Source organism: Rhineura floridana, chromosome 8, assembly GCF_030035675.1.
Source record: "Rhineura floridana isolate rRhiFlo1 chromosome 8, rRhiFlo1.hap2, whole genome shotgun sequence".
Taxonomy (NCBI): domain Eukaryota; kingdom Metazoa; phylum Chordata; class Lepidosauria; order Squamata; family Rhineuridae; genus Rhineura; species Rhineura floridana.
This window is the reverse complement of record NC_084487.1, coordinates 33,546,183-33,569,956: the sequence shown is the minus strand read 5'-3', so window position 1 is coordinate 33,569,956 and position 23,774 is coordinate 33,546,183. Positions and strand designations below refer to the sequence as shown.

Sequence of the window (23,774 nt, the reverse complement as noted above, 5' to 3'; positions counted from 1 at the left end):
GGAGGCAGCGTTGGTGGAATCTTTCAAGAAATTGGGAGTGGCGCTTATAAATGGTCCATGTTTCACAGTCATACTGTAAGGTCGGTAGTACAATGGCTTTGTAAATAAGCATTTTGATCTCCCTGCGAATATCCCGATCCTCGAACACTCTACGCTTCATTCAGGAGAATGCGGCACTTGCAGAGCTCAGACGATGTTGAATTTCAGCACTGATGTCAGCTTTTAGAGAGAGATGGCTGCCAATATAGGGGAAGTGATCAACATTCTCCAACGTCACACCATTAAGCTGGATTGATGGTGCTACAGAGGGACTAGTTCGCACCTGTTGATGAAGCACTTTGTTTTTTTTAATATTAAGTGAGAGCCCAAGCTTTCCATATGCTTCTGCAGAGACATTTAGGTTAGTTTGAAGATCTTTCTCTGAATGTGCAGAGACTACATTATCATCGGCATATGAAGTTCTACGACAGAAGTTGACATTGCCTTACTTTTTGCTTTCAGCCTACTGAGATTAAAAAGCTTTCCATCTGTTCAATATATGATTTCCACACTAGTAGGAAGTTTCCCCTCAATACGGTGTAGAATCATAGCAATGAAGATAGCAAATAAGGTAGGAGCAATGACACATCCCTGTTTTACACCTGATAGACTCTGAATGGATCGCTCTGAAAGCCATTGTTGTCCAAAATTGTTGCTGTCATGTTGTCATGAAGGAGTCACAAAATATCCACAAATTTATCAGGGTATCCAGTTTTCAGAAGGATGGTCCAGAGAGCGGTTAAATTTACAGTGTCAAAGGCCTTAGTCAGATCAATAAACACCATATATAAAGGTCAATTCTGCTCCCGGCATTTTTCTTGAAGCTGCTGTGCAGTGAAGATCATGTCCACTGTCCCCCTGGAAGGGCGGAAACCATTTTGAGATTCGGGGAGGAAATCCTCTGAGATCAGCAGGAGGCAATTTGCGAGGATCTTTGCAAGGAGAAGAGAGATACCTCGATAGTTCCCACAATCTGTTCTATCACCCTTTTTAAACAGGGTGATAATTATGATGTCCCTAAAGTCTTCCGGCATCTCCTCCCTCATCCTGATTTTTTCTATGACCTTATGAAGTTGTGTAAGTTCAGGCCCACCTTCTTTAAAGACTTCAGCAGGAATCCCATCAGGTCCACTAACTTCATTTGATTGATGGCATTACTGACTTCATCCAAATTAGGGGATACTGCAAGCTCGTCTCTAGTTTGTTGTTGTAGAATTTGCGAGAAGACCTCATCAGCCATGATAGAGTTACGATTAAGGAGGTCTTGGTAATGCTCTTTCCAGCGCAGTGCAATATACTCTTTATCCTTAAGAAGTTTGGTACCATCCATTGAATGTAAGGGATTTGTATTGTAATTTGTTGGTCCATAGATGGCCTTTGTGGCATTAAAAAAAGCCCCGTGCACCGTGAGCATCTGCGAAGTGCTGGATTTGTGGAGCTTTCTTTATCCACCAGGCGTTTTTAAGTTCTCTAGTTCTTATTTGGAACTCAGCCTTTGCACTGGCATAGATTTTTTTCTTAGCAGCACAGTTAGTGTCTTTCTGCCATATCTGGAAGGCTTTCCTTTTCTTGTCGATGATATGTTCAATCTCACTGTCATTCTCATCAAACCAATCCTGATGTTTCTTAGTTTGGTATCCAATTCCTGACATGATCCTGTTTTCCTATGATACAATCCACTGGATTGCTCACCTAAATCTAATCCTTACTACAAAGAGTTTATTGTGATTCAGCATCCACAAGGGCTTAGCCCCAGCGTATTTTCATTTGCTGTAGCTCTGTTTTCAGAACACATGAAGAAATTATTTAAAAAACAACAACGGTGCTTTTGAAAATATACAGAGTAAGGGGCACCATAGCTGAGCAGCACAGCACCTTTATTTATTATTAATTCATTTTTTAAATGTACATGCTGCCCACCACTTTGCAAAATGTCCAGTGGGGTATATAAAGCATTAATACAGAACACTGTATTAATATTAATATAATGTAACATTAACAATAAAAGCAAATCTGTAGTATCTCCAGCAAAAAAAAATTATGTATTCATGCACTCATTCGATTTATCAATCACCCAATGACAATAATTTTCTGGGTGGAGAACAGCAAACACCATAAAACATAATAAAACCACACGCCAAAACAATAATCAACAAAGGAGCAGTTAAAGCAAGTATATCAGAGACAAGGAAGCAGTGGCCCTCCAGATGTTGTTAGACTACAGCTCCCATCAGCCCTGACCCTTGGGTATAAATAAATAAACAAATATAAATAAAAAAATTAAAATAAGAGAACATAAGAACATAAGAAGAGCCTGCTGGATCAGGCCAGTGGCCCATCTAGTCCAGCATCCTGTTCTCACAGTGGCCAACCAGGTGCCTGGGGGAAGCCCGCAAGCAGGACCCGAGTGCAAGAACACTCTCCCCTCCTGAGGCTTCCGGCAACTGGTTTTCAGAAGCATGCTGCCTCTGACTAGGGTGGCACAGCACAGCCATCACGGCTAGTAGCCATTGATAGCCCTGTCCTCCATGAATTTGTCTAATCTTCTTTTAAAGCCATCCAAGCTGGTGGCCATTACTGCATCTTGTGGGAGCATATCTTAGACTTGAGGTAATCAGTGTGGTACCTTCCAAATACTGTTGTGCTACAACTAACCATTGGCCATGCTGGGTGAGGCTGATGGGAGTCCAACAATATCTGGATAGCCAGAGGTTCCTCACTCCTGAACTATGCAAACAAAACAATCATTCCCAAGCAGAGATCTAGTGATTTAAAACATAACAGCAATAAACAAATACATAGAGTCAAAAGAATAAATTCCACATAATGCCTGAAACCAGCAGGTTACAACCAGGCGCATGAATCTTTTCCAGCCTGGTGCCTTCCAAATGTTTTGGACTCCAACTCCCATCAGTCCTGGCCAGCATGGCCAATAGTCAGGGGTGATGGGAATTGTAGTCCAAAACATCCCAGGGCAGGTTACAGCAATATACACAACTTTTTACAAATTTGAAGGAAATGAAAGGGAGGAGATACAAATAAATCATCCAGAGTGGTCTGGTTGATGCCAGGGCATTTGGACTCTGGTTTTAAGTGTTCCACCTGTATATAATGATGCCTCCTATTCAGCACTCGACTCGGAAGCTCCACATAACAATCATGATAATATGTTTAACAGACAGAATGGCAACGGGTGAAGCTTTCCCCATAATTGTATTTCCATACTAGAGAAGGCTTAATTTAATTTTTGTTTAATTTCTGCTTGCCACACAGCTGTTAAAGGCACAACAGCCCTGCTCTCCCCCAATGCCAACCCTAAACCATGCAAAGAAAACGTAAGAGTAAAAACAAAAATTTGGGCAACTTAACATATATTAAAATATATTTAAAATGAACATATAGAACTAGATAAAACACAAACTCAGTGCTGATAAACAGCAACAAAAATACACTGAGCATGTGCATTTTCACATTTTTAAAACTTAGTTTGCCCATCATTTTTTGATCACTTACTACCTTGCATCAGCCAATAACTGTCAGCCTAACCTACCGCATATGGCTGTTGCTCCATTGAATTCTATAGGATTTACTTCTGAGTAAACCTGGTTAGGATTGCAGCCTAAGTCCTTGCATTATAGACACAAATTTTTGCTTCCTTTAACCAGAATGATGCATCTTTGTACTATAAAGTCCCATGTGTCCTCCCCCCCCTTAAAAAAAGTAGTACAGCTTCAACAGAATCTTAGTCTGGTCTGATTGCTGCAGTTTGATTTACCTGGCAGTAAGCCCCATTAAATATGAAGAGATTTGCTTCTGTATAGACATGTATACATTATACAGTGAATTTTTAATGAGTGCCCAAGTGTGTATTCATAGGGGGACACTCTGGGACTTCATCCCATTACTTTTTTGGCAGGTGGCCCCCTCCTGGGGTCCCTCTGTCTCTACAGCCAGAGCCAATAACCTCAATCGATCTTTCCTCACTGCCACTGACAAAAAAAAGGGGGGGGGGAGAGGCATTGGAGCTTAAATAAGCCCAGCTGGCCCCTTCTCTTGATGCACTCACGTAAGGGCTGTGTTGCTCAGCTCTCTGTGGCAGGAACTGACTGAACTGAGGGGGCCGCCTGCCAAAAAGTAATGGGATGGAGTTCCAGAGCGATCCTTTATGAGGCACTCATGTCTACTCAGAAGCAAGTTGGTGGTGCGCAGACCAGCCATTATTTATTTATTTAAATTAATAAATAATTCTTCTCTTGGTTCTTTGTGATCCTCCCCCCCTTGGGATGACTTCATGAGCCTTCTGGAGAGGAACCACTGGTCTAGAGGGCATCAGGTTGAGAGGCACTGGACTGGGGAAAAGGTTTCCTGGACACAGGAGGGGACTTCTAGGGAGGCTTGAGCCCTCATAGGTCTCAATGTAAAAAATGTCCCCTTTGACTGTTACTTCTAGATATTCACCTTCCTTCCTTCCTGAGGCATTGTGGATATAAGAGCCACACGATGAATGATAATTCAAGCAGGGCACATTAAGTGGAAAGCTGTGCCTGTTGCATTTTTGTCTGTTATGTGGCTTTTAAAGGTGCACTGCCTCTGGCAAGAGGGGAAACAGAGCAGCCTTGTGTTAAGGTCCCCATGCTGTGAAATATTTACATCGGACATCATAGAAGTGGTGTTAGCAAGAGGCTGATGGGCTGAAGCTGGTATATTCTCTCCAGAGATGTTGACTGCAGGAAATAGGATATACATGTTAGATTAAGTGTGCTGTGTGCAACTCCTGGAGCAGGTGGTGAAAAGCAGCCTGCCCACCCAACCTTTCAGGGTGCATTTTCAATCCCAGTGAGGCAACTGTATCAGTTTGCCTCCCTGCACAGGCAGGTGAGAGAGAGAGATCTGTGGTTCTGCCCTTTGCAAGCAGAGCAGCCGCTTCTTAAAAGAGGCAGGACCTATTAAGGGCCCTCAGTATTCTTAGGCATGAAGGTCAAGGCTGGGTGTATCCTTTTATGAGGGGAAGGGGGTTCAGATTTGGTATAAAAGAATCTGAAATTCTGCTCTGTAAAAAAGGGGGGAAATAAACACAAATAATTGTGTGTGTATGTGTTTGTGTGTGGAGAGAGGGGGGGTCAGGATCCCCCCACCCATTAAGATGTAGGCAAATGACAGCTCGAGACATTTTGCCAGTCATGGATAGAGTGATGGGGCAAAGAGGTGCTCACTTGACCTACTGGGCAGGTGAGTCACTGCTACTTACTAGAAGGAGGGGTGAGGCAGCGGGGAGGGTGGCACGGTACAAACACACCAGTAGGGGTGCTGAATTGGCTCTGCCAATGCATTTGCACCATACTGTTCTCACTGCTGCTGCTTCCCTCCTGGTAATCAGCAGTGACTCACCTGCAAGAAAGTCAGGTAAGTACCTCTCTTCCCCACCATGCTGTCCATCACATCATTTTTCTGAGGCAGAGCAGCAAATGTCTTCCCTGCCTCCGGGTTAGGGTGCTTGGTACCAAAGGCCAGTTAGATTATTTTTTGTACCTGAGGCAGAAAATCCCTGGCAGGAAAAACATTGTCATAAGTTAAATAACTAACAATGTGCTGTCCTTTCATGACACCCCAAATCAGGTATATGAGGTGGCCAGCTTCTTCTGCCGAAAAGTAGGGCTGACTCCTGGATATTTGCTCCCTGGTCGATATGCATAGGCGCCATGGAGACTATACACTGTGGTGGGGACTGTATGGCCCTCCAGATGTTGTTGGATCCCAACTCCCCCCTGACCCTTGGAGAGCCACAGGTTCCCCATCTCTCCCAAACTCATCCAGAAGTAAGTTTCACTGAGTTCAAGGAGGGCTGACTTCCAAGTAAATGTGCATAGGATCAGGCTGCAAGACCCACTGAACTCAGTGGAACTTATTCTTGAGTAAATATGCATAAGGTCAGGGTTGTGTATGGGATATCTGAGGACAAAAGATACTCATATGCCCTCGAGGAAATCCATGCCTTTGTGGATTCTCAGAAAGCAAGGCTGTTGGCTGCATGGGAACTGCTCTTGCCATGGGAATGGGAGGTGCCCCGGCGGTGGATCGGTCTGCTGCTCTGCATTCTCCCAGTTACCCTTGGCCGTGTAAATCCTAACAAAAACTATTTTGAATTATTTTAATGCCTGAAACAGATTACACTCAGAATGAGAATTCTTTATTTTTGAGCATAAAATGTGAGGGGTTTTTTTGCGTAGAGTTTAAGCCTTGGGAGTGCAGAGTGCTCATAGCTGTGGGTATTAAACTGCCACCCTTGAATCCCAGGAGCAAGCAAATCTTTTAGCACATGCATTTCTGAAATCTGTACTCAGAAGGGATTAAGTTGCCCTGTCGTGTCATGCAGGGGGAATCTGAATGTGACCTACTTGTACAATATTATATGACTCCAAAATTGAGTCATTTGAGCAAGATGACACTTGCACATGTCTTAGGTGACAGTGTGTGCAGAATTATGCTTACGCAGCACTGTGGCTGCTCAGCTCACACAGGACAGGCACAAAAGCCTTGGCACTGTCTAGCACCAAGCACAGAAAAATAGATGCAAGACCTTCTGTAGCCCATGAGAAAATTCTGCTCTATAAACTACATTTTAAGAAATCAAGCTTCCAAGAGATTTTGGGTCCATTTTTGGAATTCTTTACCAAGAAAAACCACAACTCGAGGAAGTGAGAGGAACAATACAGGGCAGGAATGGATACTTCTCCAATTTAATTATTGTTAATCTGGGATCCCAGCAGAACACTGACACTCATTTATCTTAACCTTTATCTGAGCATGTGAATCTGAACACTGCATAACATGCCAAACAACTGAGCATCTGAACTGAAAATGCTGTAAAAAGAGGGATGTGAGGGCAGAGAGAGGGAGGGGAGCTGGGACGCATTCTTGATAACATGATTACTTCAAAAAGTCCCACTTAATTTTTTTTAAAGCCACCAAGGTCATATGGCCTCAGATATCCCACTTAGAGTCTGATCCTATGCATGTTTACTCAGGAGTAAGAAATCAGTGGGACTTGCAGACTGATCCAATGCACATTTACCTGGTATAGCACAGTGGGAAGGAGAGCCTGGCTGGGAGTCCAGAGTCTGTGAGTTCAAATCCCCGCTCGTGTCTCTGGGGTGTCAAGAGCCAGCTGAAGATCACCCCCACAGGGAGTGGCTCAGGGGCAGAGCTTGGAAAAGTTACTTTTTTGAACTACAACTTCCATTAGCCCAATCCAGTGGCTATGCTGGCTGGGGCTGATGGAAGTTGTAGTTCAAAAAAGTAACTTTTCCAAGCTCTAATCAGGGGTTACGTGCCCTGCCACCTGTGCAGCCGTGGGCAAGCTGCATAGTCCCAAGGAGCCCAGTTGCCCCCCAGCTGGCAGTTACAGACAAGGAAGGGGCTGGCTTGTGCAGCTGTGGCAAGCTGAGCAGGCCTTAGCCAGCTGGGGAGGACTAGCCTCAAGAGGGAGGCAATGGTAAACCCCCTCTGAATACCGCTTACCATGAAATCCCTATTTGTAGGGTCACCATAAGTCAGGATCAACTTGAAGGCAGTCCGTTTCCATAAACAAGGTAACCCCACACTGTCCACTGCATTTCCTCTACTACTAGCTCCCGTTAAACTCAGTGGATCTTGCTTCTGAGTAAAAGTGCATAAGCCAAATGACTGCCTATGCAAATCTGCTAGGGAGAATGGTTGTAATCTTACACTCATTCGAGAGTAAGTCTTACTCAGTTCAGTGAAATGTATTCCCTAGAGAGCATGCATGTAAAATTCAGTCCCATACTTACTTTTCTCACAGTAAGCCCCACTGGACTTCTTACTTGTGAGTAAACATGCTTAAGATCAAGGTGCAATCCTAAACGCTCTTACAGCCTGATCCTATCAATGAAATTACATCCAAGTAGAGCAGTATGACAATGGAGCCAATTACCTAAGGAGGTGGTGGGCTCTCCAATGCTGGAAGCATTCAAGAGGCAGCTGGACAGCTATCTGTTGAGTATGTTTTAACCTGCATTCCTGCATTGAGCAGTGGGTTTAACTCAGTGACCTTTAGGCTGCTTCCAACTCCACTATTCTACGATTCTATGATAAGTGTGCTTAGCATTGCAGCTCCTACAAGAGAGTAAGTCCTATTACCTAGGTTCATGTTGCTACCACTGCAACAGATAAGAAATGTGAGTTTATATTTGGGCTTTTAAAAATACCAATTTTGTCATCCCAGCTGACTTTCAGAAGGCATTGGTTTAAAGTTAGGTTGTCTCTCAAGTGGTTTGATTTCCTCTCACCTTCACAGCTCTCTTGTTTGTTTCCCTTCTCTGTAGCTGATTGAGCCATGACTATTGCCTTTGAATTAGTTATCTGGGGTTTTTCTGCTGACTTGTATTAAGTATGTTCCATGTTGCATAGTCTCTAACGTTCTTATAAAAAGTATGGGTTTGCACAGAATTTCCTTATTGTTATACTGAGTACAATTTTTGGTTCTGTTCCACAGCAAGCCTGGCCTAGTGGTACTCAGCAAATTCTGCTCCCTCCAGCTTGGCAGCAGCTGACTGGGGTAGCCACCCACACCTCAGTCCAGCATGCAACTGTAATCCCGGATACCATGGCAGGGACCCAGCCCCTGGCAGATTGGAGGTAAACGGAAAGTCTGTCTATAAGATACACATGAGAGCCTCAGTATCCATGATGTAGCCTACATTGCATCATGGCTGCATGAGTTAACCACATAACTCTTGGACTCTGTTTTGTATGTGCAGTCATGGGCATTGTTGTAGTTTACCCAACCTCCTGGCAGTGGAGTTACTGCTACTTACTGGAAAGAAGAGTGGGAGGGCAAAGTTGTGAGGACATTGGTACTCCACAAATGCAAATATGTTGCTCCTGTCAGTGCGTTTGCACAGCACCACCCTCCCTGCCACCTTGCTCCACCACTCTCCTTTATCTTTATTATTGTCTTTTATGTTTTTAAATGTATAATGTTTTTGTGTGTTGCAAGCCACCTTGATGTACTTTTATTGAAGTGTGGCTTATAAATACTTTAATAAATAAATAAATATTGAATTCAGCAGACATTATTCACAAGACAACCTGGAAACTTCGACTGGTCCAAAATGCAGTAGCCAGATTACCAGCTGGGGTTGCTTTTAGATCTCATACAACTTCTGACAGCTGCATTAGTTGCCTGTAGGTTTCCGGGCCAAATTTAAGATGGTCATGCTTGTGTTTAAAGTTCTAAACGACTTCGGTCCCAAATATCTGAAAGACTTCCTCCTTCCCTACAGATCCCCTTAGGGGTTGAGGTCAGCAGAGGAGGCCCTTTTGGTAATCTCACCACCCTCAGAAGCTTGTGATGGTGGTGGTGGACTGGGAGAGGGCATTCTCTCTGGTGGCCCCTAAGCTGTGGAACTTCCTCCCCAGCAAGGTGCGTCTGGCAACCTCGCTGTACAGCTTTAGGCGAATGCTGAAGGTGCACCTCTTTACCTTGGCCTTTGACACCTAAAGGTTGTTGTAATCCGCCCTGGGACCTCTGGGTGAAGGGCAGGCAATAAATAAATAATAAAACAATCCTTGGATGAGGAGACTCATTCCCGGGTCTTCTAAATCTTAGACTATCAGCTTGTGTGAAGAATCCAAATTTAGCCACAAAGAACTTCTGCCTTAGACTCTTCTGATTTCTTCCCTATTTTCTCTCCCAGTGAATTGAGTTAAAGTTTCCTCTACACTATCCCTTTTCTCTGAAACTAAAATCCTTTGTTCACTCACTTTTTATGAAGCGACCAAGTGACAAACTTGTCAGTTCATTGTATTTTATTGTTTTCAGGTTTGTCCTTTATTTTTTCAGGACTGATTTGTAGCATTTTGTTTTTTGATAGTAACAATGCAGTTGTGGCACCAACCTGCCTGGGCAGGACCTGCAAGCAGAAAATGTTTAAATTAAATGCACAAGAGCCCTTAAAAGCCTTATTAGTGCTTTGCCTGTCCACACTAAACATACCCTGCTCTGCTCAACATTGACTATGCCACGACTGGAGTAATATGCTCAGTCTGTGTTGCTATGTTTTGAAAACGTTGCTGAGATGCTGGAGATAATTCAGTGGAAAGTAATACAGTGGAAGAATCTACTATAAAACAAGGGAAAAGAAATTAGAGAAAACCAGTCATCCTCCATGTGGGTACAGAAACTGATATGGTGGCAATTAAGAGAGGATATGTAAGAGGCATTTGAAATGTGGTGTTGGAGGACAGCTTTGCGCATACCATGGACTGCAAAAAAGACAAATAATTGGGTGTTAGAACAAATTAAACCAGAACTATCACTAGAAGCTAAAATGATGAAACTGAGGTTATCATACTTTAGACACATAATGAGAACACAATTCAAAAGAAAAGTCAATAATGCTGGGAAAAACAGAAGGAAGTAGAAAAAGAGGAAGGCCAAACAAGAGATGGATTGATTTCATTAAGGAAGCCACAGATCTGAACTTACAAGATCTGAACAGGGTGGTTCATGACAGGTGCTCTTGGAGGTCACTGATTCATAGGGTCGCTATAAGTCATGATCGACTTGAAGGCGCATAACAACAAATGTAAGAGGCTATTAATTACAAATCCTCCATCTGTAATAATCAACAACAAGCCATAACATGAACAGGACCTGCAAGGAGGAAACTTTTAATTAATGTTTCTGGGGATCTTTGCTGAGTGGCACTTACTTGTGAGTAAACATTACAGGAGATGTTGGTCATGGGGATTGCAGCAGTGGTTGGTGGGGTGGTGAAAGCAGGGTGGCATTGCATACCTTGCTTCTGGACACTGCGGGTCGCTGCCACTTACTGGGAAGGACGAGACACAGGGAGTGAGGCACGGTGCGGGCACCACTGCAGAGCCAATCTGACCCTCCTGCCACTGTGCTGCCGCCATTCCCACACCACGCTGAGCTCCCTGCAACTTGCCCCTCTGCCTCTCCCTTTCGGTAAGCAGCAGTGATCCTCTGTGTCCAGTAAACCAGGTACAAAATGACACCCTGCCTTCACTGTCCCACTGACCATTACTGGAGGAGCGATGTTTACTAGATAATATAGTGCTTGAATGCAGCCTCCATTTTAATTCTGCTTCCAGCTAATTGCAAAAAAGTAGGTCTGCCACAGCACAAAAGGGGTCTAGCATGGAAGCACACTCTAATGCTGAACTGGTCAGTCCTACGATCACAGTCTTGGCACGTGGTGCCTATTTGAAAAGCTTCTGTATAGCAGCCTTCAACTTGTGGCTAGCCTAAAATGCTGAAAGCCAAATCTTGAATGCAAAAACAGTTGCACATTGACCAACCCCCACAGGCTTGGACCATTGCACACATATACTCTTTAAACTAAAATAAGAAAGCTTCATAGAATCATAGAATAGTAGAGTTGGAAGGGGCCTACAAGGCCATCGAGTCCAATCCCCAGCTTATTTCCCACAAGTCACATCCTGTGGGATGCATTACTCTATTTAACAAACTGACAGCATAAACGACTTTCAGGCAGAATCTTAAGAATACTTTGCTGGTACTGTTCCTCCACCCCATTTCAAATGGATCTTTGCAACCAAAAAAGACGTTAATAAAGGCAGCCGTTGCTGCTGGATTGCTTCCTGCACCTCTTGTGCTTGTATCAAAATGACTTCTCAGAAAGAACAACAGACAGCTCTTCTATGATGATGCTTCTTGCTTGCTTCCCTTATTAAGTGCTTCTTAAATGCGGTATATAGGTGCACGATTCAGCAGCTTTCTGCAGCTTTGTTCTTGGATCACTAACTGCTTTCATGGAATCACTGAGGGAAGTGATACTTATTTACCGCCCTCTTTGAAGCCTTTGTGCAGAGGTGGATAATGGAACCTTGCAGCATGCAGTGGGGAGATAGAATTCTGGCAGTGTTCTGTCCCTCCCTTGGAAACCCTCCCAAGATGCTATCTTCACTCTGTTTCTCCTTCTCTCTATCCACTGCCAAAAATAGTTCTTACAATGAGCAGCAGAGAAGCTATGGCAGCATGAAACCAGTGTCAGTGGTGCTGTCAGGACTTTGGGGGCAGATGTCCAGGGCCCCGCTCAGCAGAATGAGCAGGAAGGGCTGCAGTACCACATTCTGAAGTCTGTGGAATGAAACACGTTGCCATCTAAAGAGGCCAAGGTCCCCTTCCTCATAAGACTATTTAGAATCTAAAATTACCTACCTGCACCATTAGGCAGTGTCTCTCATTGAACAGAATATTTGGCCTGTAATCACACCCTACCTGAACCATAGGTAGCCTTGGTCAAATCTCTGAACCTCTATCACAGAAGTGGGGAGGTGGTGTTCCCCCCCCCGCCCGATGTTGATGGACTGCAGTTCCCATCAGATCCAGCCAACGTGGCCAATGGACAGGGATGAGGGGAACTGTAGTCCAGCAACACCTGGAAGGCCGTAGGTTCCCCATCCTCTATCAAATGGAGATAATAATGACAGTTAGTGTAACAGGACGGTGACTGCAAAGCACATGGCCTCTTGGAAGTGCTGTATCAGTGATGCATGGAAGCAGTGGGTTTCTAGGATCCACAAGGCCAGTTCACGCGCTCATCCTCTTGATGACCTTCTTTGTGTGCTGCATCCCCCTCCATTGTACACAAATGGCAATATACAGCATGAAAAATCTGTGGCATAGGATTATGGCCATGTTTGAGGGGTGCCTGTGTAAGGTGCCCTCTGCTAGGTTTATTCTTATTACTAATGTTTGTGTTTGTTTATTGGATCTGTATCCTACTCTTCCACCTCAAGGAGGCCAGGGCAGCAAACACATCAGCAAAACAATTAAAAAGCATTCCAAAAAAGAGTTTTAAAACATTCTTAAAACAGTTAAAAACATTCTTTCATCCAGGGATCTTCATGTTATTAATGGATTCACACCCCGACTTTCTACAAAAGTACGTAAGGCAGCTTACATAAAATCAACACAGTAGAAAACAAGTTAAAAATGCAACCTAAGTTCAAGACAAAGCACAACCTCGGAACAAAACAAAACATAAAGCGCAATTAAAAATAAGCGGCTTACCCACAAGGCCAAAGTTATGTTCAAACTGAAAGGGGATATTAGGGAGCCTTCTAACACACACACACACGGCCACACTCCTTGCAACAAGCGTAAGAAGTCTCCCCTTGTCCAGAGGGTGGAGAGAGGACCTTATGTTCCAGCCAGATGGACTTAAACCTTGCTGTTCCCTCCGCAGTTCCCATGAGGGGTACAGGCTCAGAGGGGAGAGGATGGGGTCTAAGACAAGGTGTGTCTTCCCCCCCCATGCTTGCTCCCCCCCAAGCTTACCAGGGGTGGTGGGATGGGCAGAGTTGCCCCAGCAGGCAGGAGCAGTGACACTCTGAAAAGAAGTGCCAGGCTGGTTTTTAATTAAAAAAAGATAAGAAAACGGACAGCAGCAGTGAACTCCAGTGTTTGACCTACCATCTAGAGTACTGACACATGGTTTGTGTATGTTCATAGAAGTGGATCATGCAATTCTTCATTCTCACAAACAAGCGAGGGATAGTGCAAATATCTGAAAGACCACCTCCATCCCTAGTGATCTTCTAGGGTGTTAAGATCTCCAGAGGGGGCTTTCTTGATACTTCCAGCATCCTCAGCATTGCGGGATTGGCAGCCCGGGAGAGGGTTTTCTCTGTGGCAGCACCTAAATTGTGAAACTCCCTCCCTGCAGAAGTACGTTTAGTATCTTCTTTGTACAGCTTTCAGTGTATGCTGAAGATGCACTTCTTTGACTCTTCTCAGGCTTCTCCTTCCACTTGTGACCCCAGTATAAAACATGCCCATAAGCAGCCCCTTCTATACCACTGAAGGAATTCATGGGGAAAAAGAAAAACTAATTTTCTGAAAAGTCTGATGCCGGTGCTGAAATACCTTATGCTGGGCGCAGTCAGATGCATTCATGTTTGTCATTCATCTGTAAGCATTCTTTTAAAAACGTGCAAAATGCATTTCTCTCTGCTTTTCTCCTCTTGCAGAAATGCGCATGCTCATGGCAGCCATTACAATCCCATCATGCAACAGCCTGCACTTTTAGCCAGTCACGTCACCCTTCCAGCAGCCCAGCCCTTAAATGTGGGTGTAGCTCATGTAATGAGGCAACAACCAACCAGCACCACCTCCTCTAGGAAGAATAAACAACACCAGTCATCAGCAAGGTATGCACTAGAAGGGAAAAGATATAAAGGAGGGAGACAAGAGATATCTTCTGTGGTTAAGGTAAGTCAGGGGTCAGGGGTCAGGGGCTAGGTCAGGGATGCGGAACCCGTGGCCCCCAAGATGTTCTTGGACTCCTAACTCCCATCAGCCCCAGACAGCATGGCCGGTGGTCAGGCGTGATGGGATTTACAGTCCAATAGCATCTGGAAGGCCACAGGTTCCCCATCTCTGAACTAGGTCAAATATGGGGCTGCTAATCCTACTGAAACCATCCTCTTCCCTTTGTGGAAGGAAACGAAGACATTATCAGAACAATACTATGAGACATATTTCCTGCTGGGTCAGGGCATTGTTGCATTATCATTTCACATTTTTCATTGCACATCTAAAAATGTAATGAGGGAAAGAGGCCTTACACATTATGTTTTTAGATGTGCACTGTGACGTATGAATACAGCAAACTTCTCGAGGAGCCAAGATTGAGTGACTTCCTGGCAGACTTGTGTTTGTTCTGTGCAATGTGTGAAATGGCTTTAATAGTCACTCATAGGAACACAGGAAGCTGTCTTATTCCAAGTCAGACTAGTGGTCTGCCTACCTCAGTATTGTCTACACTGACTGGCAGCAGCTCTCCAGGATTTCAGAAAAGGATCTTTCCCATTCTTGCCTGAGATTGAATCTGGGGCCTTGTGCTCTACCACTTAAATGTCATAGTTAAACCTAGACATCTCTGTAAAATGCATTTAAGTAAAGTGTAGTAAATAATGACGCTGTATTTCATGAGAACCTGCATCAGTTTTACAATTACTGTCATATGGCAATCTGCTGCAGCAATCTATCTTGTTGATAACTTTCATGTCTTGTTCTCAGTGATCTGCGTACCATATTTACTAATACAAACTCTGTGTTGAGTTATGTCTGTGATGCCAAATTGGGACTACTGTGAAACAAGAGGGAGGTATCATGTACATTTGCTTTGTATTTTAATTTTATTATGTATGTTTTTAAAAGTGATGCTTTTATAATATTTTGGGGGGGAAATAGGTCAACTTGTTTTTAACATCTGGTTTTATCAGAATTTTTACATATATTTTATGTAAACCACTTAGAGGTTTTGATGATGAAATGGTATACAAATCCTGTTGAAATAAAAATTAAAAGACAGCTTGCTTGGGAGAATCCCATGGTTTGTCGAAATAGAAAAAAATATTCAGGGGGGAAAAAACTAAAGGGACATTAAAACTCCCAAAGCAGCCCAATGGAGAGCATGTTCAATAGCCCAGAATGCTGAGTGTCTACTGTAAATGGAAATGGACTGCCTTCAAGTCAATCCCAACTTATGGAGACCCTATGGTTTTCATGGTAAGTGGTATTCAGAGGGGGTTTACCATTGCCTCCCTCTGAGGCTGAGAGGCAGTGACTGGCCCAAGATCACCAGTGAGCTTCATGGCTGTGTGGGAATTCGAACCCTTGTCTCCCAGGTTGTAGTCCAGAACCTTAACCACTACACCACACTGGTTCTGTACTGGAGGGCAGAACAGAAAGCCTGGTGGCAAGGGGGAATGGAATGGAGTACAATGAAAGAAGGCATGGTGGCCAGCGGGAACACTGAAGAGGAGCACTCCACACAGAGACATTTTCTTGCCGGTCTAACTCGCTTATGTTATCGTTTTTGATGTGCCGCCTTTTTCAAATGGCCACAGGGGGACAGAGGATTGGCAGATGGAGTGTAAATGGTATGTCGGTATTTCCCCCCCTCTGGCCTAGAATTTATTTGATGGGTCTTGAATACTGAAGTATTAGCATATTCCACATACATTGTAAAAGGTTATGCTCTGTTTCCCATGAGAAAGTTTGAAAGCCTCTTCAACAGAAGTCTATGCAATTGGACTTGTTTAAATCCATTAAAGTGATGTCTTGGCAAAATTGGAGAATATTGAACCGCTTTCAAAGGCCTATTGTTTCTGCTTCAGTGAATATATATACAGAGTAGATCAAGTTAAATGTAGACAGTGTGATGGCAGAGGATGGCTTGCATTATCATTCATAACTTAAATAGTGGAAGTTTCAATGGATTATACAGGTTACTGCAAATTAATGGCACTTGTAAGTTACCAGTATCTTGGAAAATGTATGAATCCCAAAGTATTCTGCTTATGCTCTCTAATTCCTTGCTTTCCTTATGTTTGAAACTGGGGATGTAAACTTGAATGGTGATGGGAGGGAATAGGCTTCTGGGAAAACAAGATTTTAGTGACAAGCTAAGAGAAGCAATTTCTACACTCAGGGCTGGTGCCAGAGGGCAGTTAGGTTGGGCCCTGGCTGAGGGCCTTTGAGGGCCCCCTGAAAGCTCCCTCCTTAGGGTGGGAGGAGGGTTTTCCCTCTCCATGATCTGCAGCACCATCGTGTCCTGCAACCCGACCCTGCCACGGATTCTGGAGAGGAAGCTCTCAGGAACCCCCCAATACAGACAGCGCGGGCTTCAAAGAGCCTGCCTGCATCTCCCACCCGCCTCTCCTGTCAGTGTGAATGCTGTGCGCACATGCTTGTCATCACTCAAGATGGTGGTGGGGGCTTCCCTAAGGGGCTGATGCCACCGCTGCCATTTTGGTTGATGGCAGGCATGCATGCTGTGCACGCATATCATTAACAAAACATGAGACGTAGGTGAGGCATGTGGGTGGACTTATTAGCCCTGCACCATCTGTATGGGCTGGTGCCCAAGGGCTTAGTCATGCCTGGCGCTGGCTGTGGCTACACTGATTGCTTCTATAGAATACTGCCTGGGTGACTTCACTCTTACAAGTGCAGAACTGAGATAATTCACCCAGATAAAACACCCATAGTTATTGTGATTGCTTTGTAGCATGATGTCATATTATTCGTGGCCCAGTGATGAGTGACACAGCTTCCTAGTGCATGCTCACACCATTTTCTGAACTTTTTTTTTTAAATGACAGCTGTGTGCTTCCTCTCTCCTGCACTGGAGAGAACCAGCTTTGAAAAAGTTAAAGTAAAAATTAAAATAAAATAAAATATGGAGTAAATGGAAGCAGTGCAATCTCCCTGTGACAAGACTGCCTCTCCTTAACTTCAAAATCATCCCCTATCTATTACAAATGGGGTATCACAATTGAAATTGAATTGTGAGAGTACTATGGCAATGGCTAAAATATGGTTGATGTATGTGCTTTGACTGTGAATGCATGGGAAAGGTCTCATTTTTTCCTATGCCCCAAAGTCTATAGCAGGGATGGGGAACTTCCAGATGTTGTTGGATTCCCACCAGTCCTAGCCAGTATAGCCAACGGTCAGGGATGGTGGAAGGTGTAGCCCAGCAACATCTGGAGGGCCACAGGTTCCCCATCCTTGGTCTATAACAGCCTTTCCCAACCGATGTGCCTCCAGATGTTGTTGGACCACAACTCCCATCAGCCTCAGGCATTGGCAATGCTGACTGAGGCTGATGGGAGTTGTGGTCCAATAACATCTGGAGGCATACCGGTTGGGAAAGGCTCGTCTATAGCATAGACTCCTCGGCTTCTTTGGGAAGAAGGGCGGGATAGAAATTCAATAACTAACTAACTAACTAACTAACTAACTAACTAACTAACTAACTAACTAACTAACTAAGTATGCCTCCCTGTTCCTTGAAATCCAGTAATGAACTTTATTTCAGGTTTCACTGCCATCAGAGATGTGATAAGGTTATCAATGGCTACTAGCCATGATGGTTATAGCTTTGCCTTCACAGCTGGAGCCAGCATGCTTCTGAATACCAGTTGCTGGAAACAGTGGGAGGGGAGAGTACTCGTGCACTCAGGACCTGCTTGTGGGTTTTCCAAGGGCATCTGGTTGGCCACTTTGAGAACAGGATGCTGGACTAAATGGACCATTGGCCTGATCCAGCTAGCTTTACTTATGTGATTGTCCTCCACTAGTAATAATCTATGTTATGTGCAAATGCAGCCTATTTACTGGATTATTAGATAGATTGTGTATTTTTATTATGTTTACAGTATTTGTGATTTTATTGCTTTGGGAACTATTTGTTGAAATTAGATCATAAACCTTGAAAGTTAAGTTAATTTAGTACATTAACTGGACACAAGGATAATACTTTAGACTGGGAGGGTGGGTGTTACTATTTTCCACAAATGCAAAATCCGTAAAAGGAGAAATCATGAGATAATTGGCCAGAACCGTATTTTGGCTCTCTGCACTGCAAAATGCAAGCCAAGTTCTGCCCTCTAGCATGGGAGATACAATTGTGTGAGGAAATTGTCTGGCCACGTATGGAACCCTTCCCTAGGCTGAATGAAACTCCTCCCAAGTGGGTGTTGAGGCATTGTCAGGGCAGATGTTTAAAACATTTGCATGACTACAGTGTGCCTTTTTTGTCGGTGGAATTTAATTGACGTATCTGTCAAAACTTCACTTTTAATGAAAACTAAAATTCCTCTTAATAGCAAGAAAAAAGAAGAGTTGAATTGGATGTGCACTTTGTAAAGTGGAGAAGTGTGCATTTCTAGTCTTCCCTGGCTCAGAGGACCTGTAATGAATTTACAACCAGTCCCAGCCTGCTTACAAATCTACACTTTTAAATCCTTCCCATTTCTCTGCTGTCTTTATTTTGTTTAGTTTGGGTGGATTCCAGCCTTCTTTGCCCATGTGAAATGCAGAGCAGAGGCTGCAAAGGCCTGGTCAGTTAAGAAAAAAGGGGAATGTATTCTCCTAGCACATCCCAGCCTACCAACACACACACCTTCCCGTATGTGAATAGCGTTTACATAGGGAAGTGGGACAGGAGACCAGGCCCTTGCAGTGTGTATGATTCCCACAGCTTCTGCTTTGCATTATTATAACCTAGTGAGTGATATGCTTCTTTTGAGAGGAGAATGATCTATATTTCTCATTGGTATTCAACAAGCACCATGAATGCTACTGTGCAGTCATTTGTTATGCAAAGGACTCAGTGCAGTGTGAGATGTCCATAATTCCCTCCCTTTGATACATTCCAGCCAGTCCTTTTGTTTGCTATCAGACTGAACTGAAAATTCAAACAAAGCCTTGCTGCAGAATGTTTTCACCAGAACCAAAACTTTACTTGCTTTTGACTCTGTAATGCTTTGGTTTTAGAGGGACCATTAATAATAATATAAACCAGGGATATCATACCATGAAGCTGGCTGGCCTGTGGAACTGCAAGCAGTTGCTAGGGGAGAGTTTGGTTTATTTTATTTATTTATTAGTTACATTTATATACTAGCAAATAGCTCTCAGGGCGGTGAACAGCATAAGATAAAATACATACATCGTAACGATAACATCACAAAACATATATAAACAAACACAATACAATTAGACAAATATAAAATAAAAAATCAATGTTACAGAAGTTAATCAGACAAATAGATTAAAATGTTTAAAATGATTAAAATGCCTGGGAGCATAAAAAGGTCTTTACCTGGGCCGGAAAGATAATATGGTAGGTGCCAGGCGTACCTCTTCGGGGAGGCTGTTCCACAACTCAGGGGCCACCACCGAAAAGGCCTTAGATCTAGTAACCACCCTCCGGGCTTCACAGTAAGTTGGCACCCGGAGGAGGGCCTTAGATTGCGAACGAAGTGAGCGGGTAGGTTCATAGCGGGAGAGGCGTTCCACCAGGTACTGCGGTCCCACGCCATGTAAGGCTTTATAGGTCATAACCAGCACCTTGAATCTCACCCGGAAGCAAATAGGTAGCCAGTGCAGGCAAGCCAGAACAGGAGTTATATGCGAAGACCGACTGGTCCGCGTCAATAATCTGGCTGCCGCATTCTGCACTTGCTGAAGCTTCCGAACTGTCTTCAAGGGCAGCCCAATGTAGAGCGCATTACAGTAATCCAATCTTGAAGTTACCAGAGCATGGACAACTGAGGCGAGGTCGTCGCCGTCCAGATAGGGGCGTAGTTGGGCTACCAAACGAAGATGGTAAAACGCATTCCGTGCCACTGAGACCACTTGGGCCTCAAGAGACAAGGAAGGGTCAAAAAGAACCCCCAAACTACGAACCTGTTCTTTCAGGGGGAGTGTGACCCCATCCAGAACAGGGTAAACATCCACCATCTGGGCAGGGAAGGCGTTCACCAACAGTGTCTCAGTCTTGTCTGGATTAAGTCTCAGTTTATTAGCTCTCATCCAGTCCATTATCGCGGTCAGGCAACGGTTCAGCACATCAACAGATTCACCTGAAGAGGATGAAAAGGAGAAATAGAGTTGCGTGTCATCAGCATACTGATGACAGCGCACTCCAAAGCTCCTGATGACTGCACCCAGAGGCTTCATGTAGATGTTAAAAAGCATGGGGGACAAAACCGACCCCTGAGGGACTCCACAATGGAGAGTCCAGGGTGTCGAGTAATGTTCCCCAAGCACTATCTTCTGGCGACGATCCGCGAAGTAGGAGCGGAACCACTGCCAAGGAGTGCCCCCAACTCCCAACTCCGTGAGTCTCCCCAGAAGGATACCATGGTCGATGGTATCAAACGCCGCTGAGAGATCAAGGAGAATCAACAGAGTCACACTCCCCCTGTCCCTCTCCCGACAAAGGTCATCATACAGGGCGACCAAAGCTGTTTCAGTGCCGAAACCGGGCCTAAAACCAGATTGAAACGGATCCAGATAATCGGTTTCATCCAAGAGTACCTGGAGCTGGCTAGCAACCACCCGCTCCAAAACCTTGCCCCAAAAAGGGACATTCGCCACCGGTCTGTAGTTGTTCAAATTATCTGGGTCCAGGGAAGGTTTCTTTAAAAGAGGCTACTAGGGACTACTCCCTCTCTCAAGGAGGCATTAATCACTTCCCTGGCCCAGCCAGTAGTTCCAGCCCTGCTAGCTTTCACCAGCCAAGATGGGCAAGGGTCCAGAGCAGACGTGGTCGCCCGAACCATTCCAAGCACCTTGTCCACTTCCTCGAGCTGCACCAACTGAAACTCATCCAATAATATAGGACAAGACCGTGCTCCAGACAATTCACTGGATTCATCTGTCACAACATCGGAGTCTAAGTCCCTACAAATGCAAGCAATCTTATCTTGAAAGTGTCCAGCAATTTCGTTGCAGCGGGCTTCAGATGTTTCTCTAATATTGTGAGGACCAGAGTGCAAAAAAACCCTCACAACTTTAAAAAGCTCCGCTGGGCGGCATAAAGATGACCTAATAGAGGCAGCGAAATAAGATTTTTTTGCTTCCCTCACCGCTTTCATATACAACTTATTGGTGGCACTTACCAAAACATGGTTATATTCGTTGGGAATTCGCCTCCATCTGCCCTCCAGCCTCCTCCTCTCTTGCATCATCACTCTCAGCTCTGGGGTATACCACGGAGCTGTATGAGCTCTACATCGGAGGGGGCGCGCAGGAGCGATCGTGTCAACAGCCTGAGTCATCTCCGTATTCCACAGAGCGACCAGGGCCTCGACAGGAGCACCAGTCTTATCAGCCGGAAAATCTCCCAGAGCCCTCTGAAAACCAGAAGGATTCATCAGACTCCGGGAGCGGACCAATCTAATAGGTCCGCCACCTTTGCAGAGGGGAAGAGCTACTGTAAGCCTAAATCTCAGCAAGCAGTGATCTGTCCATGACAATGGGGTAGATGAAAAACATCCCACCTCCAGATCACCATCTTCATGACCAGTGGCGAAGATCAAATCAAGAGTGTGTCCCGACACATGCGTTGGGCCAGTAGAAAATTGAGACAGCCCCATTGTTGTCATGGAGGCAATGAAGTCCTGAGCTGCACCAGACAAGACAGCCTCGGCATGAACATTGAAATCCCCCAATACCAAAAGTCTGGGAGATCTCAATAGGACCCCCGAGACTATCTCCGTCAGCTCAGCTAAGGAAGCTGTTGGGCAGCAAGGTGGCCGGTACACCAACAGTATTCGTAGTCTGTCTCCCTGGCCCAATACAAGGTGGAGACACTCCAGACCAGTCGTCACCTGGACAGGGTGCTTAGTGAGAGAGAAAGAACTCCTATAAACCACAGCAACTCCCCCTCCCCGGCCCTCGGATCTACCACAGTGCTGCACCGCATACCCGGGTGGGCAAAGCTGGGAAAGAGCAACTCCTCCCTGATCACCCACCCAGGTCTCGGTTATACATGCCAGATCGGCATCTTCCTCCAGAATTAAGTCATGGACAAGAGCAGATTTATTATATACCGACCTGGCATTCAAAAGCAGCACTTGGAGATCCGAGAGCTGGCTGATAGAACAACCTGCAATCCTGTGGATAAGAGGAGAACCGGAACAAGGCACAGACACAACTTGTCTGGGACGAGTTCCCCTTACCTGGCCTGTTCTCCTCCTAACACCATACCTCCCATTACCCGTCACTACGTTAATTGGGGCCCCCGAAACCCCCCCGAAGGATGGAATCCTTTCTCCCAGGCACATAGTAAAATTACACAAATACACATACACACACAATCATACAAATCATTCACACCACACTAATCCACACACATACAATACACAAACAACAGCCAACGTTATAATTGTTCCTCTTCAGAAAAACAAGCAGCCTAACAGAGCAACTTCCATAGCAGCAACGGGCAGCGCCACGCACCCCCAAATCGTGCCACGCCCGGGTACCCCAACAATGTCAGAGCCAGCACACAAGCAGGCAGGCAGCAGCACGATGGCGATAACAAGACCACAGCAACGACACCAAGCAGCAGCAACAGCCACACCCACGCACAAGCGGGCAGGCTACGACGTCAGCGATGCAAGGCCAGGGAATAGTCCTCCAATCTATGACGACAGCCGCGGCAAGGCAACATCCACACGCGAACAGGCAAGAAAACGATGGCAGCGTGAAGCCACTCAATGGCAACCGGGCAACGGCTGTAACACAGCCCGCAACAACAGCCACGGTCAACAGCAACGATGCACGGGCAATGGATGTGCGCAAGCTGCAGCGATGGAGTCCCAAGCGGCAGCCAAGCCGCACGCGAGCAGGCGGGGGTGGTAAAGACAAAAGGCTGCAACGGCACCACGATACCGCGGCGCCCCCCCCAAGCAGCAACACAGCAGCTACCGTCGGAGGCACAAAACACAGCAACAGGACGAAACAGCGACAACAAGCCTGAGCCAACGAGGGACGACTCTCACCCGACCTCGGCACCTAGAGGGAGCGGCTCTCACCCGAACCTCGTAGCACCGGCTCAGCAACCGATGGTAAATTCACATTCACGTTCGTTCCTGTGCTTGTTCTTATTTTGGTGCTCTTGCTGCCAATGTGCAATGTGCATATTGCAAGTTGTAAAACGAGAGGGGGAGGCGTTCCCGGTCCCAGAAATGATTCTAAAAGATGTTAAAAGAAACAGATGGTGGCGAAGCTCCAGCCGTAGCGAGCTCTTACGCTGCCATCTTGCGTTGCCCCACTCTGCGTTGCCAAGAATTGCCTTCCCAGATCTCTTCCATCCCCCAAATTTGGATTTTGTGCACATACAGATTGGTCCAGAAGT

At 45.2% G+C, this 23,774-nt stretch overlaps 1 protein-coding gene across 2 annotated transcripts in view; it reads left to right on the top strand.

Annotated features, from left to right (window-relative positions):
• HIPK2 (homeodomain interacting protein kinase 2) overlaps positions 1-23,774 on the top strand; it is a 294,723-nt gene that overhangs the window by 239,902 nt on the left and 31,047 nt on the right. For both annotated transcript variants that reach the window (XM_061638828.1, XM_061638827.1), the window contains exons 10-11: positions 8,552-8,694; positions 14,083-14,262. In XM_061638828.1, the coding sequence (XP_061494812.1) occupies positions 8,552-8,694; positions 14,083-14,262 (323 nt within the window). The remainder of the gene's footprint in view (positions 1-8,551; positions 8,695-14,082; positions 14,263-23,774) is intronic.